Source organism: Puntigrus tetrazona, chromosome 18 (assembly GCF_018831695.1).
Source record: "Puntigrus tetrazona isolate hp1 chromosome 18, ASM1883169v1, whole genome shotgun sequence".
In the NCBI taxonomy this organism is placed as follows: domain Eukaryota; kingdom Metazoa; phylum Chordata; class Actinopteri; order Cypriniformes; family Cyprinidae; genus Puntigrus; species Puntigrus tetrazona.
In genome coordinates this window covers 20,768,374-20,789,059 of record NC_056716.1, presented here as the reverse complement: position 1 = coordinate 20,789,059, position 20,686 = coordinate 20,768,374, and the positions used below count along the sequence as shown (strand labels likewise).

Here is a 20,686-nt window from a genome sequence, read left to right as displayed (position 1 = left end):
GTTGGCTCTGTGATAAATTGCTTATGCCCTTCATTTGTGAGTCACTTTGGAGAAAAGTGTCTGCTAAATGAATACATGTAAATGCTAATGTAGTGTTATCAAGCTTTGTTGTCAAGAAGGAAAATGCCAAGTTGTTTCTGTCCTTTTCTGTTTTATATGAACTCAAACCTCCACTATAATTTAATTGCTTGTTTCAGGTGAAACATTTATCTTCTAGGCTGTTTGCATAACTCTGTCTTTTGTGTTTGTGTGCGTCAGCACATGACAGAATGCAGCTTCATGTCACATGACTAACGGAGGCAGACAAAGAGAACACAGCTCATGACAATGGCTTCTGCGACAGCAGCATGTGCAGTTTGCAGGGTTCATGTGCATTTGAATGGGGTTGTTTTACTCCTACTCTGTATTTGTGCATGCATGATGATAAAAATGATATATACTGTATATATATATATATATATATATATATATATATATATATATATATATATATATATATATATATATATTTATCTATGCATATTTGAAATATAAATCATATATATATATATATATATATATATATATATATATATATATATATATATATATATATATATATACTCAAGTTCATGTAACTCATTTGGAAAACCGATATGTATAGGAAGCCTACATTCTACTTTATTCTATGTATCTGTTTGTGTGTATATATATAAACCATCGAAAAGTTTACGGTTAATATACATTCAAAAAAGTATCCTATGCTCACAGAGGTTGCATTTATTTGATCAAAAATTTAGTTAATACAGTAATAATATTGGGTAAATTAAAATGACTTTTTTTATATGTCATTTTATAATTTAACATATTTTAAAATGTAGTTTATTTCTGTGATGCAAAGCTGAATTTATTTTTTTTATTATGCATTATGTGGAGACAATGATATCTATCTTCGGGTATTTCAATATATATTATATATTTTCATTATAGTTTTTAAAATGATAAGTATACTGATTAATTTTAAAACCTGTTGGGGTTATTCAGATAGTCATGTGAACGTTTGAGAGACCCAGGGAGTGTAAAGCTCATTACAGCAGCAGAACATGAGCTGTTAAGGTGAGTGATGTGTTGCCGTTAGGTAACCCTAGCAACACAACTCATCTTTTGAAAATTAAGAGGAGCTAAATTATGGTCATGAATCAGGAATGTCTTTGCACATGCGTGTAGTTCACACACACACACACACACACACACACACACACACACACACACACACACACAGAGCCCTAATATTACCAATGCATCACATCACATGAGTTAATATGTAATTTGTTATTTATGCATCTGGCTGTTTAATCACAAAACACCCCAAAGGAGCACACACAACACATTAAACCAACGAGGTTAATTACGTAAACATTCAAACTGCGTCTCTGAACTCTATGTAATGCATGTATGACCTTATATGCATTAGACATGTAAGCTCAATGAATTATTCAGGTAATTTGGTGCTGTGTAGCACTTTTGTCTACAAGGTCGGTGCTTTATCGTTTATCTATAAACGGTTAGATAATAAATGTGGATGGCATGCACATGATAGCATTTCCGTACTAGTGTTCAAAATAAGAAGTCAGAAATCGTCCGTCTAAGATGTAGATGACTTTGTTTCTCCACTGGAACAGGTTTCGAGAAATGTTGCATTGCGTTACTAGCTCACCAATGGATTATCTGCAGTGAATGGGCGCCGTCAGAATAAGTGCCAGTCGTTGTCTCATCACAGATCAAGCACCGCTTACAAGCAAAACCGGTCCAAAACATTTCTAAACAAATATACCGGTGAATGTGAGAGGATAACATAATCTTATTCACCAGAGAAAGCATAATTATGGATTATGGACTGTATTGTACCAGAATTGACAGTTGTTTCGTACGAACAAGTACTTTGGCTTTTTTCACTTCAAAAGACATTACCTGATAAACTGGATTTGTGTGGACTACTTGTGGATTATTATAATGCTTTTATTAGGTGTTTGGACTCCTTCTGACGGCACCCATTCGCTGCAGAGCATCCGTTGCGGATCAAGTGATGTAATGCTATTTTTTTTTCTAATATGTTCTAATGAAGAAACTAACTTAGCTGCATATTTGATGGCATGAGCGCACATCTTCTGCAAATGTACATTTCTGGGTGAACTATTACTTTAGTGCTTCCATTCCACAAGTGAGCATTAAAAATGGATCAAATGTAACAGTAAATCATTTACATTGCCACCAAAACGTGTTTAAAAAAATGCTGTTCTTTCTAAGCAAATGTAGAAGTTTTCTATCCTCGTTCTGTGCTTTTCCTGTCCTTTCCATTCTTCTCTTCATGATCCCATACATCCATTTACCCTTTTCTGTCACTTCATCTCCCTCTCTCTCATGTATGGCTCTATCATGTTCCTGCATATTTCATACCCACACGCATATAAACCCCAAAACGGTGGGTTAGGCTCTTAAATAATATACAATAGACCTCTGCCTTAAAGCGGCCTCTTTTCCCGTGATAGCAGGATTTATATAGAGCAAGAGTAGCTGTGAATATGACTTCTTAGGCCAGAATGGTAGCGGCCCTGCTCTGTATGGGTCACTTAGTTTAGTGGTGTGGCAAAAATCGCCCTGTGGGCACTGACACTGCCCTAACCCAGATTCAACGGTACGCAAAGTACAACACAGCCGGGCTCTGGGGGAAGGGAACTACATCTGTACGCTCCGGCATAACTTGCATTCGTAGTGTTATGCACTAACGCACTGTGGGAGATAAGTGTTCAGTGACTAGCGTCGTCAGTGTAGTATATTTATGTTTTGGGATGGCCCTTTCGGTACCAATTATCAGTTTTTGCCCGGGATTTTCTGGGAGATTTTGAAACGAACCAAGAGAGGAACCGTTTCAGATTCACTGGACAGCAAATTGTTGTTTATTAAAATGCCCCTATTATGATTTTTTTTTAATGACCTTTCATGCAGTGTGCAGTGAATGAAAACATCTTGAATGAAAATGCAAATTCATTCTTTGCCACTAGGTGCCGCTTTTGAAGCATTAAAAGCTCACACCGTTTTAAATAAAATCGACCAATTGGAAAAATGAATTATTAAACAAGTCGTTTGGAAGTCTATGAACAAATAAGGTCAAAATAAACTCATATTACAAGAAAGTGTTTTTTGACCTTGCATGCAAAACCAAAATATGAACCTTTCATTACCCGTGATAGGCGCTCTTTAATAATTTTTGGTTGTTTTTAACTGCAGGGACACAACTGAGTGAATAAATAAAAATCTCATTCATTTATGAATTTGCACTGTAGAAAATGATATTTTGAATGACTCTACCATATTTTCTTTTTAGTAAAATTTTATATAAAGTCAGTATTCACAGTCTTAAACCCCAGCCATTTTCATGCAAATGATCATTTTATTCTATTTCTGTGAACAGGTTAAACAAAATGTAATGCATTTCTGCACAAGTGTGGTCTTTTGGTGCAAACATTTGCTGTGTCTCTGGAAGCTCCAGATGTTGAAATCGTTTCTGGGAAGCCAACGAGATTTAATTGCCTTTCATTTATTATCTGCTGCTGGTTTGTCCCTTCGCTTTTGGCATCAACATCATTCCATCAGTTTTTTTGAGTAATGGCTTCCGTTAAGATGATCGGGTTAAACCGAAAGTTCTTCCATTTGCAATTATTTTTCGGCATACGTTTACAGATGATTAGTTTAATTGCTCTTCCTTGTGTTAATGTACAAAATCCTCGAATTATGAAATTAGGCTCTTGTTTTAAACATTGTATTGTTGATGTGAATTATGTATTCTGTGGCTACTTACACATCCGTTTAGTATAATTATATCATAGAAGCAAAGCGCATATCATAGAAGTTAGTCATCTCATCATGCCATTTGCATGTGTGTTGACAGTAATGTGCCTTGACAAGTAAATGCTGTGTATTATTATTATTATTATTATTTTATTTTATTTTATTTTTTTTTTTATTACTTTATATTATATTTATATTTAATATTATGCCTAAAAATAAAAGTGATGGTAGAAGCATCACCTTATTCCACTGTTGAAACTTAACATTTTAAATTTTTCCAAGTTAAGTTGTTATTAACCATGAATGTAAAAAGCTAATTGTTGTTTATCATAATGAGCTGTATTTGCGGATGTAGTACATTATGTGTACTGAAAAGCGATGATGCTTTCCAAAAAATAGCTTGGCTCTTTATTTTGTTGCAGTAGTTCTACATCACTTATCATGTTGGGAAGTACAAAAGATAAAATAATAACTAAAATATTAAAACGCATCTAAATTATTCTGTCTTTATCCTGAACATCCTGAACATTGCATCACATTGTAATGATTTCCCCATACTGTAAGTAGAAACTAACTTGTAAGAAAATCTGAGACTTGAAGGACTCAAAATTAAAGGTTCTTTTCTAAAAGATTTCTAAAAGATCGTGTGACACTGAAGAGTAGAGAAATGATGCAGAAAAATTTGCTTTACACAGGAATAAATGACATTTTAAAATATATTCAAATAGAAAACAACTAATTTAAGTTGTAATAAGATACAATAATATATTAAGTAATAAGATCAAGTCACAATATTACTGCTTTTCTGATCAAATAAATCAAAGACCCAAATGTTTGTATGTTACTGAATTTTATGAAATCTTTATTAAATATTATCTATCTTATTGCTGTTGTTTAGTCTGTCTTCAGCAGTGGTTAAAGCAGTGGTAGAAAGCCCTCATGTGGTTGTCAGCTGCAGTCTCTCTTATATTAGTCTAGATCTGAACTCTGAGTTCATCTGCTCCTGTCTAAGGGACTCTGAATGCCAGCGTGTGGCCTGCATGGACGAGATCCCCATTTTGAAATGATGCCATGGCTCGGATGGTGATCCTCACATCTGGAGATCATCTCTTAGCTTCCATCCGGTCCAAAACCACCAGTGTCAGAACAGTCCAGCATCTGCACGAATACAGCCATATAGATGGGCGTGCAAAATTGCGAAAACAAAAGTACAGCATTAATGTTCTCATACGGTCTTGTTTGTTTAGTTTTTTTTTGATTAAATGTGTTAGATAGTAGTTGGTTTAATTAAACCAATACAGTTAATTGTGTCTGGTTGCAATGGTAAAAAAAAACCCTGCACGACTGATTCAGAACAACTAAGTTTATTGTTTTCAGAGACAATAATGTCGATTTTAAAAAGATGCATGATGGGAATTAGAGTTTGGAGCGCTCGAGAGTTAAATGATGCCCACCGTCTCGATGCAATCACATTGATGTTTGTTTGTGCTGTAATTGTCCTGAAACGTTAAACAATAGGTTCATTTTGCAGTCTCCAAGCGTTCATTGATTTTACACTTTTGCCTGAAAAAACGTTTCTTTGTGCTTTACTTGAGGGCTGCTGTTACATTACAGATTCCAGTCTGATGTATTTCATCATTTCGTTGTGTTACACTCGACAATATTCATCTACATAACGCAGTTGATGCAAGCGAGCGGCTGCGAAGGTGTGCGTGTTCGTTTCAGGCTCTCTTTCTCTGAGCAGTAGATGGCCCATATATGTCACATCTTTCTTCAGACTGGCCAAGAGCTCTCCAGAGACAACCGCTTGACTGCATGTTGGATATGTATCAATGTATCACTTTTTCGCAAATAGGCTTGATTAAAAAAGAAAAACTTTCACAGATGCCCTCCGTGATTTACACTAATTATGTGATTAATGCAGAGGGAAAGAACTGAAATTAGTACGCGACGCAGACCAGAACTTGCATCACCCGCCGCAAGCGTCTGACTTCAATAATGATGTGACAACACACACCGTAAATACACACTCTGTGCACGGCTCAGACAACAGCGTTGACCGCAAATGATAATTCTGTATGTATGCATTTATTTTTTTCTATATTTTTTGAGGTTTAAAAGGAATAAAGGATCATTTCTTTTGGAAACTGCGGTGATATGTACTTACTGGTACGTATTTCGTGTCTCATTAAAAAGTGCACCATACGTTTATTCCATGAGACCAAGTACATAAAATGAGTCGCAAACGTCCGGTTCAAGTGGACTTTAAGGTATATAAAATATGCTTAAGTGGAATATGCTAGTATTATAAATGCTAATACTAATAAGCAACAAGTTATTAGTGAGAATTAGCCCCTAAACTAAAAGTCCCTATTCATTGAAATCATGTTAAAGCACATATTCCACACTTGCTTCCATTTAAGTGTCTCTCTTCTTGTTTTAAAGGATGGACAAGTCGAAATACATTTTTATGTTGATAAAAATTTTGCCACAATTTTATTTTTTCCAATAAACAGAAATGTATACATTTTTTCCAGACATTACATAACTAGAATAGAATGTTGTGCAATATTAATAAAGATTATTCCAATTTAAAATAAATGTTTTTCTATATTACCGTATTTTAAAATGTATTTTACTGTTGTGATTATTTTTGCATCTTTACTCCAGTTTTCGTTCCTTTAGAAATTATGCTAATATGCTGATTTGCTGCTCAAGAAACATGCTTCATAATTTTGTGGAAACTGTGGTACATATTATATTTTTTTAATACTTACAAAAAAAACAGCATTTATTTAAAATAGAGATCATTTGTAACATTTTGGTCCATTTAATAAATCCTTGATACCTTGTGGATGTAAAATAAGAAACCGCTATTGCGTAATCTTGGATTTTCTCACCCGTTATTGCAAATAAAAAATACTGGGATAAGTCGCTAGTAAAACCCAAACCCATCATGCACCACTGGCAGACTTGTATCCATAATATCGTTCAACTACTGTTAAGATACGGGCCATCCAGCTAACATAATTGAGTCAGCTTTCAGTGCAAGCGAGGCAGTATTTGTACTCTAGCTGAAAATCTGTAGAAATATTATTCAGAATATGGAGGGGGGTTGATGGAGAGAAACCCAGAGCTGTAATAATATATTATGATTTGTTCTTCTCATAGCAGAAAAGCTGTTTGGTTTTCCACCGTCCAATGAGATTACTCGCATCAAATAACCACTAGAGGTTTTACGCTCGACTCACACACAAACATACAACACACACACTCACTCTCTCTCTCTCACTCTCTCTCTCTCACTCTCTCTCTCTCTCTCTCTCTCTCTCTCTCTCTCTCTCTCTCTCTCTCTCTCTCTCTCTCTCTCTCTCTCTCTCTCTCTCTCTCTCTCTCTCTCTCTCTCTCTCTCTCTCTCTCTCTCTCTCTCTCTCTCTCTCTCTCTCTCTCTTTCTCTCCGTCTCTCTCTTTGCCAACAATTCTTTTGTATCCCATCTCCATAACAACAGCCAGAGTGGCCGAGAGCGAGAGAGGACAGTGAGAGTGAGTTTCTAATATTCACCGCATGGAAAGGCGGAGCTGCGGAGAGCATGTGTGAGTGTATGTGTGTGTGAGAGACGGAGATGCTCAGATGGTAGTGTGCCGGGGTGGAATCAGGGTGGTGTGATGACTTGAAGCACATCAGAGTAGATGAAGACGCAGGAGATCAGCTAACGCCACACATGGTGAGAAACCCACGCCTTTTGCTTGATTCTGGCAAGGGACAGGTGTGAGAGAGAGTGTGTGTGTGTGTGTGTGTGTGTGTGTATGCACGTGTGAGAGTGTGTGTGTTTGGCCAGCCTCGATCTTCTGAGGGATTTATGTAACAGGCTGCAAGACCAGAGATGGTAATAGATAGAGCTACGTTAATGTCATACTATATGTTGCGCTCAGCAGCATATGCTGGACTTCTAATAGGAGGAGATAAAGTCTTTGCATTTGCGGTTTTGCATTTTTATTTATTTATTGTGCTTAAATAGCATTTTGAGTTTTGTGGTAGCATTTACATTACACTATGAACACCACACCAACAATTTAATACTACTTTCTGTTGTTGTTGTTGTTTCATTAGCATGCTATATACATGTGTATATATATATATATATATATATATATATATATATATTAATGTTACATTGCTTTAGCTTTAGTATTCCAATTGTAATTATGCTATTTTTGTTGTTAATATTTAGCCGTTATTTAGTATTAGTAATGGAAAGAAAAACATGATGTTGTTAAATACTTTTTACACTGAAATTTCACAAATAAGTTAATGGTAAAATACTGAATAATGAAATTACGAACAAAATAACAAATAGAAAACATTTATACTTAATACTTGTTTAAATATAAAACATTTAATATATATATTTTATGTGAATGAAGAGTTCATTTCCAAAAACTAATAAACACTAATTATAAAAAGCTGCTGAGTTTTGGCAAATAAGCCAGTATTGTCCTTTTAAGGCATTATAAATTCACTTTTTACTGCAGAAGCCATTGTTCTTTTTGAACAGAAGCTGATAAGTCCATTTTAACGAATTAATGTGCTGTATTCGGGTCGGGTGACAAGGCTACTTTCACACTAACTGAGTTTCGTCAAAGCTGGCTAAAAGTGATTGAGGATGGATTATTTTCTTAAATATATACATGTATGTGTTTTTATTTATATGTACTTAATAAATATACCCAGTATACACATATATATATTAACTTTTATTTTGTATGCGATTAATCGTGATTTGATAGTACTAATAAAAAAAAGAGTTAAATAATTAGATTATTATTACTTAATCAAAACATCCCAACTACAATTTGATTGTAAAAAAAAAAAAAAGCATGATTTCTGAAAAATAAATAAAATAAAAATGCAAAATATAAAAAATTTTACTGCAACAATCTTTATTTTGTTTTACAACTTCGGGGGGAAAAAACTTTTACACTGTTGGTACCTTCTTTTTGGTCCATTACACCAAGTTATCCATCCATTTCCTCTAGTTTGACCCATTCAGTGCTGATTTGTGGAATGGATGTGAACAGTGTACTGATTGCTTTTTGCTTGTCTCAACATTTGTCAAATAACTTTTGTGTATTTCATCCTTTTAAGTCTTGTTATACTATTGCATTGGATTGTCATGCCTCAATCTTATTCATTTTATTATTTTTATTTTTATTTTTTAACTGGGGGATGAATCAAAATATATTTGTTGTTTGATGTGCCGGATTTTACATTTTAGCACCTCTAACTCGTGGCCAAAAGATCTCTGTTATCTCATGTTGGTCAATCCCTCTATATGTTAAGCAATAAACACAGTGTATAAATATATAGTTTTCATTCTTACATGATAATGATTTGTGCGATAAAGCGTTTTTGGGGTGAAAGAAACCAGCTGTAGCTCGCGTTTGATTTTCTCTTCAAAGTAGACTCTCTTTTGAAAATGTTGTATGGTGCTTTTTGCAAAATATGTTATATGATATTAAACAATAAATTGTGGATCAGGACTGCAGCATCAACAGATTTTCTAATGTATTTATTAAGGTTTTCACCGAAAAGCTAAAATTAAGTCCTTTCTTTGGAGTACTGTGGAGCTTTATTCCATCTCTGTTTCTTCCGCTTGGGAAAACTCGCCTGTTTTTGCTTTTATCCTTCTTTTGCATTATTCAGCTTGCCTCACATATCTCTCCGTCTCTCTTTCTCTCGTTTTTCTCATTCCCTCAGGCTAACTTGAAGAAGTTTATGGAATATGTTCAGCAAAGGAACGTTGAGAAGGTATCAAAGTTTCTGGAGAAAGGGCTAGACCCAAACTTCCACGACCCAGAGACCGGAGGTAAGCGAAACCACTGTTGCTAAAAAGTAGATTCACTAACATTTTCCAAATACCCAATTCTGTGTGTGTGTGTGTGTGTGTGTGCCTGAGCGTACATGTTGACATTGCTCTGTACTGTTAAATTGGTGCCATGACCCGATCTCTCAGCGTTTATCTTTTGGCTCTGGGTCAGTCAACAGCAGCTGAATTTGAACTGAAGCACTCTTGCATGCTGTACGGTAATAGTGGGTATCCATTTGAATCATTTTTGTGTGGTTGTTCAGTTTGATTATCTTTTTGGCCCACTTAAAGGATGTTAGCAATGTTGTTGAAAATGTGGAAAGGTTGATTTCACCTAATGTATTATTTAAGTGTACGGTTTGTTTTTTGAAAGGTATTTCATCATAGCATGCTTTAAAAAATATTTTTGGTTTAGTTTGAAATGACAAATAATAATAAGAATATTGTATTTATTCGTTTTTCTGAATTTGTTTTCATTAGTCATAAATGTATTTTATTTTAGGGTAATTCAATGCTAGCTTACTTGAATTAACAAATGTAATCTTAATTAAAAAAATGTCATTAGTCACATAATACGCCTTATGGAAACGCATCCGTTTCGCAAAAAAATCCCAAATTTCGCAAAATACTTTTATGCTCGTATAATGTGGTTTTTAAGGCAATTCAAAAAAGTGAAAATTCGCAAAACTGCAATGGAAATGGATTTCTCACATTTATAGGTCACATGGCGTATGTAACAAGTCATATGATCTTTCTTCAATGTATTATAACCTCTAAGAAACACTTAATATGTGCTCGCTCTGGAGTAAAAGGGGCTTTTCCTGCCATTAATGCTTAGACAGTTTAAACTGCACACGTCTGCCGAGCAGCCTGGCTCTAATATGGACACTGAAGCTGACTGTGGTCACTCGGTTGATGCTTGTGTTTATTCAACTGTCAAATCATGCCAAAATCCATTGCCAAGACTTATCACGAGAGGTAAAATTTTTTGTCTCATAACATTGATTAATGGAAAAGCCATCATTTTGCAATACTTTTTATCTACCCTTATGCAATATCGCCAAAGTTTTGCGCCAATCTGTAATTGCAACGCAGCTATTGGCATCACATACCATGTTAAAACTGCAACTTGTTGCACTTTATTTAGCAAAATCCACTTGAAAGTTCTTGTGCTGCTCTGACGATTTTATCCATGACGTCAACTTAAAAACAACTTGACTTCTCACAAATGAGGTAACAACAGCGCTGTTAGTGAAGAAAATTAACTTAAAGTTTCACAATTAGGAATGTTAGAAAAATTGGCCAAACAATTTTGAAAGAAGCACAGACTTACAGAGGTAATTAAAATCTCACTCACACACACACACACTCTCATAACTTAGTCATTAACTGCCTTAGACTACTATCAATGGCTCAAGCTTCCCTTACTAGATCTAAAATTAGATTTTGGAGGCAAAAGATGAGATTATAGATAATTCTACTCCCAATAGTGTTTTAAGTACAAAAGTACAAAAATATATACTCTGACCGAATTGTGTGAGTGCATATATATACAGTATATATACATATATATATAAAAATTCTGCAGTTTATCACAATGAATCGCTAGACAGCAGTTTTAACATTAATAAAAAAAAATGTATAATTTCATTGTTCTAGTAGTTAAAAGCATCCCAGATCAAAGAATCCCTTACTAACAGGTATCCAGGAATCATTTTCAAGCAAAAATATTGACAAAATTTTGATCACCTGTCGCATAGTGATTCTTTGAGTCTCGTTCAGTACTTTGAGAACATCGAGAACTTAAATGTCCTCACTTCAGTTTTCAATTAAAGTGAAAGAAAGGAACAGATTGTTCTGCATGAATGACTAGTGCAATCACGTCTGACCTCTCCCAGTGCATGCTGGGAAGATAAGATCACCTTCTATGCAAATTCCCTCATACTTATTCAGATTTATTCATGCGTTTGTTTGGAACTGGTTAGAACTGACCTCTGGCCACGGTGATGGACAGGAATTGAAGAGTTTGTGTTTGTATACACACATGTAATTGTTACAGATAGAACAGCCGCAACCTCCAGGATGTGCGGCATCTCACATTCGGAGTTAAACAATTTGATTCGCAGTCTGTCTATCCCTGACCTGTGCTATTGTATCCTATTGTGTGTTAAATTTAAAGAAAGAGAGAGACCGGAAGAAAAAGATGGAATAGAAGTACAAGACACTTCACCCAACTATGCAAATTATGTTGTCATAATGTTTCAAACCTGACTGTGATTTATTTTGTCGAACATGAATGAGTTTTTTGCTAACTTTTTCAGCGCCCATCAAGCTCCAAAAGCACCTTTAAAAAAATTAATAAATAAAGTAAAATAAATTCTTAACATTCACTTTGGCGGTTGTACTAAAAAGCGCAGCATGAACATTCTTCAGAACGTCTCCTACTGCATTGCATAGTAAAAAAAAAAAAAAAAAACATTTTTGTTAAAGCAATTCTATAAAACAGATCAGAAATGCACCAAAAATATCAACTGTTGTTGCTCTGTGCTCAGAATGTCCACTGACAATGGCGTCGCAGCTGGAAGGTTGTGCCGAGCTCATAAAGGTTCTGAAGAATGGAGGAGCTCACCTGGACTTCAGGACCAGAGATGGCATTACTGCCCTTCACAAAGCAGTCCGCACCAAGAACCACACAGCACTTATTGTGAGTAACACACACACTTGTCCTGCCTATAATAGGAGGGAACGTGGGGTTCTAATACATACTTGAAAGAGACATCAGAGGTGTGTGTGTCTGTCCAGACATGAGTCATAGAGTGGCACAAAGATGAAAAGCGTTCATTGACACCGAGCTGTATAAAAGCTTGCTGTGTTTTATAATGATCAGAGCAGATCTTTTGCTGGGGCAGAGGACTCGTACACAACTGATGTGTCATCAGAAGTTCAACTGAAAGAGTTATATCAGGGTTATTTCTATATGCCAATGATGTATTGATTTCAACATCAGGGTATCATGGTAGTAACAATATGGTATCTCAGAAACAATATCATTTTAATTACATTTTTATGTTTGTTTTTAAAAACATAATTCAACCCTATTTTTGTCACACTATAACCGTAGTGCAGTTTATTAATTACCCTATTATTTTGGCCAGTTAAAATGAATAAATACATTTTATAAACACAAGCACACATCCACAGCAGTTCTTGCAATTCTTGAATCTGATTGGCTGGTATTGGATGTCCAACCAGTTTGCAGTTGTATGGCACCCCCCAAATCCACAATAGTGTCGTTTTAAGAATTTTTTAAGGAGAGAATGTATATGTTTAGACTTCAAATATACAGCCAAATACACTTACCAATTACCACATCACACTGCTACTGGTGTGAAATTTCTCATATGTATCCACAGGTCAAACACACACACACACGTAAGCCTCGTTTAGACTGTCAGCCCAAATCCGATTTTTTGTGCATATGCAAATGGAATCTGATTTGATTAACCGACCGTCCACACAGCGTATCGCAACTGTTATTATCCGATTTGTACGTCCATAAGCGTTCTTTCTTTTCCCAGAATGTGCATTGGTTTCTATGGTTATGCCATTACGTTGTTACAATACAATATGTTGCTGTAACGGCTACGCTGTATTATTACATTTAGTTTTTTTCAGATCTCAATGAGGTACATGTACTAGCATTATATTGCGTTTCTTTCACTTGATTTGCACTTCGCAACGACACAAGTTTGTTACTGCAAAGATGATCAGCGGGATTCTGCAAAAACGTCTGACGTGTTTACTTTCTTATGAAAAAAGTTTTATGAAAAAGCTAGGCTAAATCCGATTTGAGCTGCCAGACTGAGACGGATTTCCGGAAATTTGAATAGGATTCCGAACCACATACGAATGTAGCTCGAAACGGATTTGCACAAATCAGGTACATGTAGTTTGTTGCAGTTCGGATTTGCGCAAAAATTGGATTTGGGCTGACAGTCTGAACGGGGCTATATGTACAGTCAAACCAAAATGTATTGACGCATTCGACGTTTCTCATATTATGACAGTTTATTTGCTGTAGTTAAGCAGGTACGAGAGGTCCGTGCTGTATCATGAATAAATCTCTCGTGCCGTGTCTGTAACCCCTTCAGATGTGATTTATTCACGATGCAGCACTGCTTTGAGTACCTTATTGCTTTTATAAAACGGTATTCATTTTTTTTAAAAATGCGTATTGAAATGTTGCTTTTGAAACAAGTTCTCTAAAGTCAAGTCCACCCCATTAATTAAAAAATGAAATGCCCCCCATGCTCCACACTGTTCCTCTTAATCAAAATACATTACCTTTTGATTGTAAACTCATAAAACACGTCTTGAATGACTTGTTGTGGCTAATAAAGTGGCTTGGCTGTTGGAATCTGCTCTCAGTTTCAGATAGCACACCCACAGTCCATTCACTGATCAGCTAATGCATAGTGCATTACAGAACTGGTAGGAGCTAGCAGAAAATTTGTAAGGATAAGCTGCAAAGTGCTCCAGACTTAATGCCGATAGTAAAAAAATCTTACTTGACTGGGCAGATTGTAGGCTCAATTCCCACAAGAGGTGATCCTTGAACTTTCGCCACCATGCCCTTGAGCGTGACACGTAAAGATATGCCAAATGCTATTTTTTATGGAATAACATGCAGAAAATGTCCTAATACTTGACAGATATCACTGGAGTAGTATCAGTGACAGCCTAGGGCTCTGTGAAAAGCGAAAAAGAATCTGACTGTGGGGCACTGCAGCCAAACTTTGAACACTGTTGGCATGTCAGTTTTCAACATTGGGTTTGCCAACTTGTCTATTAGAGGGGTCATAGGATGTCGCTGTTTATGTATTTGGTTTATGTGGTTTAAAGTTCAAAAACACATTATTTTCCACATACTGTACATTATTGTTTCTCCTAACTGGTCTATTTGTGCATAGCTCTATCATTCTAAAAAGCAAAGTGTGCTCTGATTGGCCAGCCATTCGGTGCGTTGTAATTGACTGAATACCTCAAGCGTTAAATAGATAAGTTACTCCCTTACCATAATGTGATGCCGCATTTCGGTGCCATGACACAAAAACAATAAAAGCCATTACATATGAGGCTTTTGTTGTATCTAGTGGAGACATAATTACTGATTATAATGACTTAGTACCGCCTTTTGTTACATTGGATCTCACTGCGTAAACATAACTATATATGCATTTGTGATCGGAGAAATGACAAACAACAAGCATTACTCCTACCGCATTTGAGTAGGTTCTTTTAATAAGAAAATGCACCAGATTGTCCTTGCAAAGTGGGGATTTTCCCCACTTTACAGTCTCTGTGCAAAGCCAGCATGTGCTGCTCTGCAAGTTCAGGAATCAGTCCTCTGTAATTTGTGCTGAACACACTCTAATATTTGTGTTGAACTGTTCTGGAACAGTGCTGTGAATACAACTTAACCACTGATTTCTAGCTGCGTCCTCTTTTGGAAGCACAAAGAAAGTAGTTTCACTTTCACAACGACACACAGCGACTCCAGAACATGGCACCAGCAGCAACAATACATCAAGAGTAATAGTTCTTTGGGGGTTGGGGACAAGTCCTAACTTTTATATCTCTTTGATTTTTGAAAGTTTAGTCTTTTCAGCTTTAAGGATCTTGTTTGTGCTTGTAACGCCTTGTAACGCTCCAAAGAGAAAAAAAACAAACTAAAAATTGCATCATGTAACTCCTTTAAGAGCAGTGTTTTGGAGAAAAGAGGCAGGCTAATTGAGAGAACACCACTTGTGTGTGCAGACACTGCTGGATCTGGGCGCCTCTCCGGATTACAAGGACAGCCGTGGCCTGACTCCTCTGTATCACAGCTCTATGGTGGGGGGTGACCCGTACTGCTGCGAGCTCCTGCTGCATGATCACGCTCAGGTTGGCTGCATGGATGAGAACGGCTGGCAGGAGATTCATCAGGTAACACACTTGTTTTAACATGTTCATGTTCTCAAAGGTTAATGAATCAAATTACAAATTTATACTGCAGGGGTGGCATGGATGCGCTTCTGAAGGTCAGTTTACACAAACTGCGTTCGGAGGTGGTAAAAATGCATTGATACTAAGACTGAGGCCGGTCAGAGCAAGTATAAGTTAGTCTGGCTTTTATGCTGCATTGAGCAGGCATAGAGCGGCCTTAACTCGGCTGTGTAAAGACGCCTGAGGTTGCAAAATTGGATAATTCATAAATTTTTATGATACATCTGGCAAATGTCACATTTATAGAATCACTGCTGTTTGGATGCTTGGGGCCAGTACAGTTTTTTTGTTTATTTTTATTTATTTATTTTTTTTTTTACAAGATTTAGCAAAGATGCATTGTATTGACCAAATTTATATTTCAAATAAATGCTGTTTTTAACTTTCTGCATGTTTGTTAAAGAATCAAGAAAAAACAACATGTATCCTTACCTATAGCAAAATAATAAGCAGCACAACTGTTTTAACATTTATCATACTAATAATTGTTTCTTGAGCAGCAAATTAGCATATTAGAATGATTTCTGGATATATGGAAAATTCTAATAATATTTTGCAATATTATTGTATTTTTGATCAAATAAATGCAGCCATGATAAACATAAGAGGCTCCTTTCAAAAACAACAAAAATTCTTACCGACCCCAAACTTTTGAACGGTACTGTAAATACCTATACAGTATTCAGCAGGTAGTCTGTGTTGAGGTTAGCCAATCATAATCGAGATCATTTACATAAAGTCTTAAAGTCTTCTACGGTTCATTGCAGCTGTTTTTTGATACAAGAAATGTTGACGAACATTATAAGTGAACTTCAGGGAAATAATACTAGAACATTCATAGCACACACACACACACACATTCACAGGGTCAGGTCACAATTGACTTGCAATCAGCTGACCCTGTGGATTACTGAAGGGTAATACGGCAGGCGATTGTCTTGCAGGGGCTTTCTCTCCATCTCTGTCCATGTTCTGGAGGCTGGCCAGGCACACACACTTACTTCTAAACTATTTCTCTCAGTTAGCAGCCCCTGGTGCATGACATTTGCATTCATGACATCTGACCTTTTCTGAAGCTTGAAAAGGGTGAGAGAGAGAATAACAGAGAGAGAGAGATGGAAGTATCCACACTTGTGTTTTAACCTCCACACAGGATCTAAAATTAATCGGCAAGTGTCAAACCATATTAAAATTGGCTTTGGCCAGTAAATAAGACTGATTTGCTGACCGATCATCAGCTTTATTTATTCCATCTTTGTTCATATTGGTGATAATTGTAATGCTAATGCTAGTTTTCTAGTCAATGCTAGTTTTATATATATTTTACACATATTTTTGCATGAACATTAATTAGTGTTAATATTAGTGAAGTTAATATAATTAATGAACAGAAATTATAATGAAAAGATAATTATAATTCTATATATAGAATTAATATTAATATTACTCTATGTATATTCAAAAGCAAAAAATATTGCAGATAATAACTATTACTGCAATTATATTATATACCATATAATTAATAGTATTGTTGGTGTTAATGTTGCAGATAATAATATTTAAATAGTCCTTAAAATTATCAAATAAATCATTAATTTGGAGCCTTATTTGGCATTTAAAATTCAACTGCCAGCAGATAAACATCCACTTCCTCCCTTGTCTCATGTCTTCACAGGCTTTTTTTTTTTTTCTTTTTCTGTATTATTTTACAACAAACATGTTGTTTTGCTGCTTTGCAAGCAGTGATATTTCCTTCAGGATATGCAAATCTATTCTTCAGTTTTTTGGGGGGGGTTTTGTCGTGTTTTGAGAGGAAAGATGAGAGCTTGCGGTCTCTTTTCTGTTTATGAAACAGTCATTTTGCAGCCGCAGCTGAGAGCGTCACGTCTGGAAACGGATGGATGGATGGAGGCATAGATGCCCTGAGGGTGGACAGAGCTGCTGGGTCAGATAGGACTGTGTGTGTGTGTGTGTGTGTGTATGTATGTGTATACACAGCTGTATTGATGCCGCCGCTGTGAGTTTACAGTGTTTAACCCTAGGCTCATTCCCAAAATTAGATAAGACCCGAAAATATGACGGACATGCTACTGAACGATGTTACCGATACCTCACGAACGCACACTGCCCTCAGGAGTCTCGTCTTTAGTGTGTCAGAAAGGAGAGCAGTAGTTGACTGAACTGATTTGTGTGTGTGTTTGGGAAAGTGGGCACTTTTCCTATCGAAATATTTATTTTTCCACCACAATCCCTTCCTTCTAATGTTCTCATCCATCTGTCTGACCTACACTTGTCATTTCTAAAGAAAACCTATGGCAACCCAAGCAAATGCCAAGTGTGTGTGTGTCTCGACAAGACTGCTTTTCACTGTAGTTTTTCTAGTTTAGATGGTCATCCTTAAACATCTGTCAGTGTATGTGTATGTTGTACTGAATGAGTGGCTAAATGTGAATCTGAACACATTTATTCCCGTCTCTTTCTGTCTCTCATTATGCATTGACAATTATAGCGAACCTACTATGCAAACACACTGTGGAACGGTTGAAGTAAAGCTAACATTAGCACAGTTCGAAAACCTACACTGCCTACATAGACAGCATTTTAATTATTTTGCCTTCTAAGCTAACTTTTAGCCAACTTTTTAAATCGGCAAAAAGGCAGTCCTAGAATACACTGGTACATGCTCAGTGAAAAATAGAATATAAAGTTCTACTATAATTTATGATACATTTAATGTCTAATGAAATAAAATCAGATTTTAAATTTTTTTGTGTCCGTTTAGCATAATTATGATATAATCTCTCACAAATATTTTGACATTGAAATTGTCTTGCAGTGTCAATTTTTTTTTTTTAAATGAGTGGGTAATGGATTTAAAGTAATGCAAAATTTTCTGTATTAAGTTATGATTTGTTATTATTATTATTAGTGTGCTTTTGTTGACAGTAATACAGTTGACAGTAATAATATTGTCATTAATAATAATAATGATGATTTTGTTATGTTACTAACAGTAATAATACCACAAGGCCAAAATCAAAAACGAAGATTGAATACTCAGTAAACAATTATTATTATTTTAATAACAGTAAAATACCATTAACAACAACAATTAAATACTTCAGAAAAAATAAGCGCTTTAAATATATTTTTAAATATTTTTATTGATAGTGTGGTGATTATTATTATTATTATTATTATTATCATCATCATAATATTACATTTGATAATGATGATGATAACAATAATAATTGAGTTTATTATTGATTCATCATTATTATTAATAGCATAAGCATTATTAACAGCAATTTCGTAATATTATTACTAAAAATATTAACTAAAAATTTTAATATTTTTATTGTTAATAATGTTTACTAACAATAATGATATCGTAAGACCATCAGCAAAGGGTAAGGTAACTCTTGTTATCTATTAACTACTATGATTTCCTCAATAAATTTTGTATTTTCTGCTCATTAATAGTTAGTAATGTAGTTGTTAAGTTGAGGTATTGGATAGGATAAAGTCATGTAGGCCTTTAATATGTGCTCAGTTAGCATTAAATAAATGGCTAATATTCTAGTAATATGCATGCTCATAAGCAAATAATAGGTCTTTCTTGCGCAACAGGACATTTTGCCAGCGTGTCTCTGTAGCATCTCACTGTCCAGTGATAATTCCAGCGTCACATTTCTCGTTGCTGAGCTTAGTTAGCAGCGATGGATTAACCATAAGGGCATCTGGACAGCCCAGCACAGCCGTATAAATGTTTTCAAGCCACAGGAGACGTCAAAGACCTCTCCCAGACTGCGGGCCAAAGACGAGCAACTGCAACGGTGAATGTTAATTGGCCTCTGCGCCGGAGAACGATTGCTACTCAGTGGATCTCACAGCTGGGGGCCCCTGGGAGTCCCACACATGCCCCGTCACTAATCCTGCACCACTCACTCGCTCCCTGTGTCTATCTCTCTCTCTCTCTCTCTGTCTCTTTTCCGCTCTTTCTCAGGCAGACAGCTTTTAAGCAGTTTTTCTACATCCCACACTCCATTAGTATGCAGAGAGGACACGTTCTGAATTATGGTGGAAAGAAAAGTGACATTGATAACACCAAACAAAGGCAAACAGTTCTGCTCTTTCTCATTTCATAAAACGTTCTGAGAGTGAGGCGTGTGTGTGCGTGAAAGAGAGAGGCGGCAGCTATTGTTTCACTCATTAACATGATTTTAGTTCTACGCAGACTGCAAATTGACACAAAACGGAAACGGCCACACCGGAGCAAAGTTTTAATGTGTGTGTGTGTGTGTGTGTATGTTTGTGTGTCGTCAGGCTTGTCGTCACGGACACGTGCAGCATCTGGAACACCTGCTGTTCTACGGAGCAGACATGAGCGCTCAGAACGCTTCTGGAAACACTGCCCTGCACGTGTGTGCTCTCTATAACCAGGTAACACACACTTATTCACTCATGCCGTGTGCGTTCGCATAGTAACCAGATAACACACACACACACACACACACACACACACACACGTCGGGCTCAGATGCCTGAACTCACAAGGACACACTCAATCATACTGAAATATCTGAGCTCTTTTCAGCCAGGAAAAATGATCAGGTGCAGACATTTGCGTATATGCTGTGTTTTTTTTTAAATGCGTAATATGTTGTAATATCAGAGTTAATGAGCACATACGAGGCAGCAAGGTCACAGATTGTTCGTGCAGTCACACAGAAACACAGAAAGAGTGATCTCATCCTCAGGTGTGTGTGCATTTGTTTGTATGTGTGGCGGGCTCATGCATTTTAATTCTGCTCTTATTAAGTATTAATGGGCGCTCCCACAACACACACCCACGTAAACACAAAGACAGTCCTTTAGGACTCGCCTGAAAACACATGGAGTCACAGAATTCACATGTGCTGTTTTCTGTCTCTCTCTCTTTCTCT

General features: G+C 36.1%; 1 protein-coding gene across 3 annotated transcripts in view; it reads left to right on the top strand.

Moving 5' to 3' along the window:
• Positions 1-20,686, top strand: part of shank3a (SH3 and multiple ankyrin repeat domains 3a) — a 225,513-nt gene that overhangs the window by 109,052 nt on the left and 95,775 nt on the right. For 2 of the 3 annotated variants that reach the window (XM_043264469.1, XM_043264470.1), the window contains 4 exons: positions 9,587-9,695; positions 12,248-12,399; positions 15,513-15,680; positions 20,067-20,183. In XM_043264469.1, the coding sequence (XP_043120404.1) occupies positions 9,587-9,695; positions 12,248-12,399; positions 15,513-15,680; positions 20,067-20,183 (546 nt within the window). Of the gene's footprint in view, positions 1-7,414; positions 7,554-9,586; positions 9,696-12,247; positions 12,400-15,512; positions 15,681-20,066; positions 20,184-20,686 lie in introns of those variants that run through there. The other variant, XM_043264472.1, reaches the window with a different exon arrangement.